The sequence below is a fragment of the Cynara cardunculus genome, assembly GCF_001531365.2.
Source record: "Cynara cardunculus var. scolymus isolate 2C chromosome LG 15, CcrdV1, whole genome shotgun sequence".
NCBI classification, from domain to species: domain Eukaryota; kingdom Viridiplantae; phylum Streptophyta; class Magnoliopsida; order Asterales; family Asteraceae; genus Cynara; species Cynara cardunculus.
Genome location: NC_037542.1, coordinates 18097871 through 18107983, shown reverse-complemented (window position 1 = coordinate 18107983; position 10113 = coordinate 18097871). Strand labels below are relative to the sequence as shown.

The following is a 10113-nucleotide window of genomic DNA, read 5'->3' as shown; positions in this document are numbered from 1 at the left end:
AACTGTAAATTTTGCTATTGATTGACCCAACGCCAATTTTTTTCTTTTATTCTCTTTATATTAGGAAAAATTGCATCAAAATAGAACCAACTTTCATCTAATTCCTATTTTGGAGAACCAACTTTCAAAATCGTCATTTTGGAAAACCAACTTTCACCTGATTTCTATTTTGGGGAACCAACTTTCAAAATCGTCATTTAAGGAAACCAACTTGCACCTGATTCTTATTTTGGGGAACCAACTTGCAAAATAATTAAAAAAAAATGGGAAAATTACACCAAAATGGAACCAACTTTCACTTGATTCTTATTTTGGGGTTGATTCCTATTTTGGGGAACCAACTTTTAAAATCGTCATTTAAGAGTCTCTATCAAACTTTTGTTTATTTAAGGGTCTGGTTGATCTGTTGAACATGTAACATATAATTTAAGGGTCTCTATCAAAGTTGTGGTTGGATTTGCCTAATTTGATTTAAACTTTAATATTAACACAGATTGGTTAGAATAAAAATCTTGAATGTGATATTTAATATTTATTTTTTATTACATCAATTATTTTTTTCTATTAAATTGATTTTTTTATTGCATTAACAAAAAAAAAACAATTTTTATCGTGGTAACTTGGACTTTTTTCGAAAAAATCTTCAATTTGATATATAAATTAAAAAAAACGATATTTGAAATGAAAAATAGATTTTATTGCATTAATTTTTAAAAAATAAATAAATTTTAATTATTTTTCTATAATTATTTTGAAAGTTGGTTCCCCAAAATAAGAATCAAGTGCAAATTTGTTTCCTAAAATGACAATTTTGAAAGTTGGTTCTCCAAAATAGAAATCAGGTGAAAATTGGTTCCCCAAAATATGAATCAAGTGAAAGTTGGTTTTCCAAAATGACGATTTTGAAAGTTGGGTTCCCCAAAATAGAAATTAGGTGAAAGTTAGTTCCATTTTGGTGCAATTTTCCAGAAACAATTTTAATAAAACAATTAAATGTATGTTAGAGAAAAATAATATTTTATAAAAGATATTAAATATTTTAATAATATAATTCATATTGCAATTTTCAAAATAGAGAACCTATATAAATTTTATTTGGAGAACTTGATTTTTAATTATATATTTTAAAGAATCTGTTAAGAGAATGCTCTGAGCATTTTAATCAATTTTCAACCCATTTTCTTTGCAACCAACTTTTACTTTACACCCACCCATTTGTAACCCAATCTCTATACACTTGATGTACGACATTTATTATGCGTATTTATTATCAATGACAATTACCGTTCAGTTGATTAAAAAGTTTTAACTTTTAAATTATTTTTTCACAACAATTGTGGCCAATAAGTTAATTGTGGAATCGAGCACAAGGCAGATGGAATATTCCACCACATCCCTCCTCGAGCCAAACCATGGACCCTACTTCCGAGTCAGAGACTTTAGGTGTGTTTGGTTCAGTTTTATTAAAGATAAAATGAGGCATAATATTTCTTGATTTCCCGTATGTTTAAAACTAACATTAAACCTAAGAACCCAAATAGGAAAACTTCAAGTAGGTATGATTGTAATACTCACCTGATAAGGCTGTATCCAAGAGACTCCATAGCTGCAGCAAGAACAGAATTGTAGCCTTTGAATTGGTCACTAAGATGCTCAAACTCGGTCTGTGCCTGAGAAAAACAAACAAACACGACTACACAAGCAATATAAATTGAACGGGAGAAGTTTTATTGATCAACGAGCAATGATTATAAGAAGATAGAAAGGGGGCCTGGGCATTTCAAAAGCTCAAATATAAAAATTGTCTCAATGTGTACTTTCAGGAGAATGGTGATGTATCCGACTTAGATTTACTGACCCAAACTCAATTGACTCTGTTGGCATCACTGCCACCGCAGTAGTTGACACATCAGACAACAGCAACAAAGAACCACCACCACCACCACCGCCACCACCCAACTCATTCTTCTCTTCATTGGTAGACTCGCTTGCCTCCTCAGCCTTACAAGGTGGTAAACCGCCAGCAGAAGGTGCAATAATCTCTTCCACTGCAGAAGATCTTTCCACAGTTAATTCGGGTTCTTCCTCTTGCTTTACAACAATACGATCCACCTCCATATTCATTGGTTCCTCTGATGTCTTTGGCTCATCGACAACGTTGGCTTCTACCAAAGGATCTGTATCAACCTTTAGAGTAGGCAGTTCATCTTTTTCTTTGCTAACACCCAGAACTGTTCCCTCAGCAGCTTCCTCCTCTGCCAGCTTGCGATCATCTGAACCACCTTCATCTTGATCAGTTGGTAAGACAAACTCGGGACAATTTGCAATGGGACAAGATGTCTTCTCTACATTCATTGAATGGAACTCTTCTTTTTGCTTCTTGTAAAGAAACATGGCTTTCTGCAGAGCAGAGTAACAAATTTATATCAAAAATCAGATACATAACCAAACATTTAAAAATAGAAGGTGATAAAAATAATCTTGAAGACAACAAACCTGAAAAACAGAATCATTTATGGCAGCAAAGAGCGAAGCACCATCGGTAACATTGGCTTCTACTCCCTCCTGTTACACACAATGGAAATTTCTTGAGTAGATGCAATTAATTGCAAAAATGATGTCCGTCACCAACAGATAAGGGTTGCATCATATTTAAAGAAACATCATCTTTACCTCCAAAAACAAAATCTTGCAGTCAAATTCATCGGATAATGCTTCTTCCTGATCTAAATCCATCATGTTTGTGCACTGGTCATACAGTTCAGGCTGAGTAAGATCTTGAGATACATCAATCCTCGAAAGATAAACTTGTGAAATAAGAGTATTGTCCTCCTTTACAACCTCAAACATCTGAGGGCTTTCCGTGACTTTCTGAACTTCAGGAGCGATTCCTTCAAGGGCATTGCTGGATTGACTGCCATTCATGGTCAAAGGCTGAATATCCGGTTGGTTCTGCTCATTCTCAACATGCTGGCCCATCTGCCCTGGCCAAATTTCATCGGTTGGTCTGTGTGCTGAATAACCGTCTTTCTGGGGACCTAATTGCGCATCCATACTTGCTCCAGGGTTTTGGCCCTTCCACATATCAGCACTTGGGTCCCACCCTCGATTGCTCAATTGGGTTCTACGATCCCAATCTAGCCTCCCATATAAGTGAGATTCATCACCAAATACGGCATTATTTGCATCCCATCCATGTAAAGGAGGTGGAACTGATTCATCTACTTGGTTCCTCCATGATAATGGACGACCATGGTCAGGGACATGGTAAGGCAAACCAGGGTTTAATTTCATTGGGGGTCTACCAAATATTGGTGGTGGAAATTGTTGCATAAGCGGATGAAACATGGGAGGAACATGCTGGAAAGGGATGTAACCACCACTTGCCAAGGGGGAAGGCCAGCTTGGGACATTTTTCCAATTACCTTGAGCTCTTCCCATGTTAGGGTCACCCATTCTTCGATGACGATTATTTGATTTACTTCTGTCATCTTCTGTAGAACCAAAAAAAGGACTATCAGATCCTGTTCTGAAGGGAGATGGAGGTGGTAGGAGAGACTTGGAATTACCAGAAAAGTGTGAACTCCTCGTGTACGGTGATGAAACAGATAAATTGTCTCCATCAACTTGCGAAAATTCATTATCAGTATGTGTCTCCATGACCAACTCCCGACTTCCTTTAACGTCCTTGACCATACTCTCCTTTGCATCCTTAGAACCACCACTTCTCTGCCCTGGCTCTTCAAGATCAAGACTTCTTTTAACATCAGACCTGCTCAAGTTTCTGCGATCATTACTTGTTGATGATGGGGATTTATCTACCTGCGGAGAAGAGCGGGAATCTGGCCTCAAACGCCTGTCAACTGATAAATCACCCGTATAACTGTCATCCTTCAGAGTGACTTTCTCCAGTGACCTGGAAGAAAGTTTATCAGATTGACCAGAAGTGATATCTCTACTTGTGTGAACATTATGCCGAGCTCTCTCTTCATATACATGGTCCCTATACTTGGCTTCTTCTTGCTTTGGAACCCTGAACAATGCAAGATATATGTTCCGGTTCTTTACTTTTCAGAATAAAGAGAATCAAAAATGAAATCAACATGTCACAATCCCTGATTGAAAACTGTACTTAATAGAAAAACTTTCAAAATATTTCCACAGAAAGATCAAGGAAATGCCCCTTCAGCATTTAAGTAGAAGATCCTTAAGTGAGAGTTCCAATTAATCACCATCAAATAATTGATCTTCCCACGGAAACACAAAATGCTTACACGTGTTCTTCTTTCAGAAACCTATCACCCTCTCCTTGTCTCCCTCACACAAACTACTGGTTGGTTTATACTAACAAAAGGCGCAAAAGAATGGGAATGAATAAGGCAGCTCATTGATTATTGGTGTTCATCCAATACAGCAAATGCAGCACACTTCAGCACAAGAACACCTTTGCTTGTGTCCTTGGCCAGAGTTGAGCAAAGTCATAAAAGAAGGAAAAAATACAGTAGGCATCAGAAGACGACCATATATCTATTTGTTTCCCTACTCATAAATAATGAAAAGCATGAAGAAGCATAAATATACAAAAAATAAAGCCTCTAAGAAAATTTGTTTCAGCATAAACAATATGAGAAATAGGACTTATTTCTCAAAGTTGTGTGCAGTAAGACTAGATAGCAAGTATCCCAAAATGTCCGTTCTTTAGGGCATGCAATATCAAAAGCTACTACCCCACACTTCATTTTCTTTAATGTAAGTCCAACTTGAGACACATAATAAGAGACCTTTAGGATGGTGGGGTTAAGAATTTTTAGAAGATGGAATTTACCTGTGATGATCTCTTGCTGGATAAGAGCTCCCACTAGGGGAACTCCTGCGACGGCTATGGCTAGCTGTAATTTCCATATCCCCATAACGAGAGGCAGGTCTTCCCCTTTCAGAGCCAGAGTCTACTTTAGCGCTAGATCTCTTTTCTGATTCAGAACGTTGCTCTTTCAAACTACGAGATCTATAATCACTAGGCTCATCTTTATCATTACCTCTTCTTCTATCCTTATCATCTTTGTATCTGGTAACTCGATCATCATAAATTGGGCTTCCATCCCGATTGTTTGTTTTCCTATGATATAAGTCAGCGGGGATACTATCATCCCTCAAACGCTTGGCCTCAGGCTCAATAGGGTGGTCTCTTGAGGTGTGTAAATCTCTGTACTTGGAATCCCTTGCTCTCTTCTCTCTATCAGCATCATCTCGGTGCCTGACATCCCTGTGCCGATGGTCCCTGTCCACATCTTCCCGATGCTTTTCTTCCTTATGCCTATGGTCTCTGTCATCATCTTGCTTCCGCTTTCCTTCCCTGCTCCTTTGGTCTCTCTCACCGATTTCCACATACTTCTCATCTCTGTGTTTGCCATCCCTGTCGCCATCTTCATGATATTTGTCGTCCTTATATTTGTTGTCTCTGTTACCATCTTCATAGTACTTATCTTCACGGTGTCTATCTCTTTCACCATCTTCACGGTATTTATCATCCCTGTGTTTGTGTCTTTCACTTTCTCCTCGGTGCTTCACATCCCTGTTCTTCCTATCTCGCTCACCATCTTCCCGGTGCTTATCCTCCCTTTGTCTAGTTTCTCTAACACCCTCTTCTCTATACATGTCTCCATATCCTTCGTCTTTGTGTCTTTCATCCTTGGACCTGTCACTTCTTGTAGACAATCGTCTATCATCGCCTTCTTTCACATCATCCTGATATTTATCCTTGTCACTAGAACCTTCACCTCTTCTCCTCATCCTCTTCTCAAGCTCCTTCTCTAACTCAGGGTTTCTCAACTCTTCTTCTATAGGCCACTCTGGTAGAAGATGAAAATGAACACCAGTAAGAGATAGGGTCATTAGTAATTGTATCCTTCAAAACAATACCTAGTAACCTTATGAAACTTGAAACTATATAACAATGAGCTTCATATTGCAGAATTACCATGAACACTTGTGACGATTGCTGTCAGACAAGAAGAGTTGGTGACAACAAGAACATATGAATATACACAAGTATTCTTGGAACAGAAAATAAATCATCAAACCTCCCTATACATAACCCACCCAGTTTATTATAGTACGGATAAGCTTAATCCATATGTTCGTTAGATAAGAGCACTCTGCAACCCTACATGATTGCATCATTGTCAAAAAGACCAACCTAACTAGATGGGAACACAAAGAAACATCAAGAAGAGTAGCATAAGCATCATAAGTAAAAGTGTGGAACTGGAAGAAGACGACTAAAGTAAAAAAAAAGGTATAGAAGGAGAAAAGTAAGTAAATCATCTTTGACATCCCCATAAGCTAGAAGCCAAAACCGGATTACAAGACATCAGCTAGCGGATAGACAAACTACGTGTTTTGTGTGCCAGCAAAACTATAATATCATATGAAATACCACTCCCTTATAGATACAGCCCCATTCTAAAAGACCATATGGTTTTAAGAAGCAAAAAGAAGTAATTCATAAGCACATCCTCGCCAAGATATAGCCACCACACCATAATAAAAGCTTATCTAAGAATCATGTATGCAGTTCCCAAGGGACGATATTGACATTTCCGGTGCGAGAGTCGGGTTGAATAATGTCCCCAAAAACTTTTCTCATGAAAATAATTCTCATTGAACAGAATTTTATGGTGCTTGATTGAAATTTTTTGAGTACGTCTATACACCCTTAAGGTTACATCAAACTGATCCATCTACAATAAACCTCTTACGGTATTATTAGCATCTGCATTGATCTAGAGAAGGCATACAATAAGGTGCCATGGAGACTGATGTGGTAAGATAATGAGAAGTACGTCCAAAAATGGCATGAATGGGAACAAAGATATGCATGACGATATAGCTGTGAACATGAAAGCAGTGGGGTGGAAAACAAATGTTTCCCTGTCAATCTGTTATAACAGGGGCATGCCAACTGTGTAATGTTAAGTCATTATTCTTACTAATGAGTCATGAATGAGCTCACAAAGAAAATACAACACAATACACCATGATATATGATTTTGTCTGACGATGTCTAGATGACAGATGAAACTAGGCAGTGTCTATGCAGTTGGATGTACGATATAACCCCTTAAAAGCTAAAAAGCATTGGATCAAACTGAACCAAACGTGAGAACATGAAGTGCAACTCTAGTGGTGTTGATAGAGAAAACCAAAAATGTGGTTCAATATATCCGCAGTTCTATGGCAATAGGTTACTTCGATGTGCGTTGCTTGCATCCCCTTTCGTGTGTGCATTCCAACTCCCATGCTTTCCGCAAACAAGTACCTAGGACATTTTCTTCCAATGCTTTCAATTTATATGATACATAAGGATGAAGAGGTTGATGAAAATGCTAGCCATAGGAATTAGGATAGCTCGGCATAAATGAATTTGAGACAAGAATCATGCAATTGGAACCAAAACCAGAAGTCTTGTGCAATTGGAAAGCCCCACTGAAAACTGAGCTTGTGTAATTGGAAAGTCCCACTGAGAAGCTGAAGATACACTATGTATTATAGAGAATACTGTTGGGCACCAAATGACAACATCCAAAAGATGACTGTAGTAGAAATGTCAATGCTGATAAATCCCACACAATGTGCAAGAATTACAAAAGGATGGTGTATGGGAGAAGGTTGGCATTGTCTTCTTTTCCTCATTTTACAGAAAAGAGAATTACAGATGACCAATCGCTTGAGCACTGAGAAACCATGCATCACATACAAATGGATACCAACCTTGATAACTCAACTCGGGTTCAGCAAAAGCAATGTACAAGTAGTACAATGCACAACCAACCACAAAGTGTTCCCAACTAAACCTTATTACGCACATACCGATTATAGATTTATGCAACACAATCTTTATAACTTTCCTGGCACGAACTAGTTCCCAAACATACCAAAATAACAAAGTTACATACCAGTAATTTCTTTTCCTCTTTTGCTCGTTTGATTTTCAACATGTTTCGACGATGCCTCAGGCTCGAGCTTATCAGGGTGAACCTTCCTTCCCCGATCAGACCCACGATCCTTGTCCTTCGATTCCTTATTTTCTTTACTGTTCTCTTTTCTCGCAGATTCTTTCTCAGATTTCCTCTTTTCGCCTCTATTCCCACTACCGCTCTTACTTTCATCCTTCTCTGTTACCACGGCATTCGCACTCTCAGCATCATGCCTCCTGCTACTCTTGCTCTTTGACTCACCGACACCTTTCGAAAAATCCTTTGACTTCAACAACTCCTTATTCTCTATGTTTACAACTACACCTTTCTCCTCACTACTCCCACCATTCCACCTATCACTACCACCATGACTCTTCTCTTCCCGCCGCTTCGACGACGTCGTATACTCCTCAGTTACATCCCCATTCCCATGACTACTAGATAGATCCTTACCATGTTTCCGTCTTTCTCCAGCAGCTGAAGAATCCTTGGAAATCCTAACCGAAACCCCATCTTCCTTACCATCATTACTACTTCTCTCTTTCATTTTCACATCCTCGTCTGAACCCGAGTAGTCCCTCGCAGCAGCCGCCGTCTCCTTCGAACTATGCTTGCTTTGCTTGTGCGATTTACTCCTCGAACTTCTCGGCATAATAACTAAATGTAAAAACCGCCTCCAAAATTCGAATTTCAAAACCCTAACTTCCTGCGCGAAATCGACTCGGGATTACCCGTCGCCGGCAGTTCAAAACCCTAACAAACCGGAATCTGAAGAATTGAATTCGGCCGTCGGCGGCGAATCCTGTTAAAACCGATCGAAGAAAAATCGATGGAGAGATGCAGAGGGGGTGAAGAGGAAGAATGCGATTGGAATCTGAAATTGTTAGAGAGAGAAGGGAGGCGTTTGTTATATGGTATTTGAGGTCTACTTCGATTATTAGCACTGAACGGACGGAAATGCCCTTCATAAAATTCGATAATTATGGTAATTATCTGTGGATACGGTAAAGATCCTGCTACAATCTATATTTTATTTTTCGTATTTTTAGTTTTTTATTAAATTAATAAAAATTATTAAAAGTAATTAAAAAAAATTGACATTTTTTAATTATTGGTTCTAATTCAAAAAGAACTGTTGGAATGGTTTTTATATAAGTTTAGATACAAAATGGGATGAATACAGATCTACTTTTTATGTCAGAATCAGATCAGATCATATATTAGAACGTAAAAAGTAAGGATCATTTACCAAATACATATCTGGGTTAGTGTTTACGATCAAAACTCTAATACTAACACTCACTTACTGGATAAGATTTTAATTCAATTTTCTTTAGATGAATTTGATCGAGCTTTCGAAGATCCCACCAAAAAGTAAGCATTAATCATGGTAATTGTCGTCGTCTTCACTTATCGAATAAGACTATCGGTCATTGTCTTCGCTCGTACCGAGTAAGGTTTTTGTTTTTACCGTATTCATCCGGTAAGACAAAGTGACTTGATAAACGTTTACACGGGTAAGCGTCTGGTAAATAACCTCTAAGTATTGATGTTATTCGTGGGTATTAAAATATACATGTTTGTGTGTTATAATTAAACATATTGTTAGGCTTTAAATTATTAATCTTTTGTGACGTAGTATGTTTAACAATAAAATCAATTTTGGATCATGTAAGACTAGCTTGTTTTTATTAGACTCGTGAGACCACTTTTTTACACTTGAAACTTCACAGCAAATCATTGCGAATATAAAAAAAATCATACTTTCACATCAAAAACACTGTGAAGGTAAAAAAAAAGGTGATCTAAAGGGTCTCACGTGAACCCAACATAAACTCAAGTATTATTGTATCTATACTATATTATAAAGCATTTGACATAAACTCTTAAAACCCACTTTTTATGCATAAAGTACTGTTTATTAATGCATATTACTTAAAATTCAAGATTGCAAATAGATTGTGCGTAAGTACAACTTATTAAAACTTCATATCTGAATTTCTGTAACTAACTGTAGATAAACATCAAATACAGGATAAACATCTCATTTTAAATATAAAAAATCTAAAATATAATTAGGATAATCATTAAGTTCTAACATAATATTTAATTACTATCTTTATAAAATGTTATATTA

At 37.4% G+C, this 10113-nt stretch overlaps 2 protein-coding genes across 5 annotated transcripts; both read right to left on the bottom strand.

Annotated features, from left to right (window-relative positions):
• Positions 1-1723: 1723 nt before the first annotated feature.
• Positions 1724-6020, bottom strand: LOC112527996. Of its 4 annotated transcripts, none has more exons than XM_025138876.1 (5): positions 4826-6020; positions 2842-4033; positions 2674-2748; positions 2497-2565; positions 1724-2400 (listed from the first exon to the last, which is right to left on the bottom strand). In XM_025138876.1, exons 1-5 carry the CDS (start codon positions 5890-5892, stop codon positions 1807-1809), a joined length of 2997 nt encoding a protein of 998 aa, XP_024994644.1. In that variant the 5' UTR covers positions 5893-6020; the 3' UTR covers positions 1724-1806. The 4 variants fall into 4 exon arrangements, with proteins under 4 accessions (XP_024994644.1, XP_024994643.1, XP_024994642.1 ...); XM_025138875.1 differs by having other exon boundaries at positions 2674-3494; positions 3570-4033; XM_025138874.1 differs by having other exon boundaries at positions 2674-4033.
• Positions 6021-6095: 75 nt separating this feature from the next.
• On the bottom strand, positions 6096-8832 carry LOC112528280 (corepressor interacting with RBPJ 1-like). Its single transcript, XM_025139276.1, has one exon. The coding sequence runs from the start codon at positions 8626-8628 to the stop codon at positions 7948-7950; it is 681 nt and encodes a 226-aa protein (XP_024995044.1). The 5' UTR covers positions 8629-8832; the 3' UTR covers positions 6096-7947.
• Between the last annotated feature and the right edge of the window lie 1281 nt (positions 8833-10113).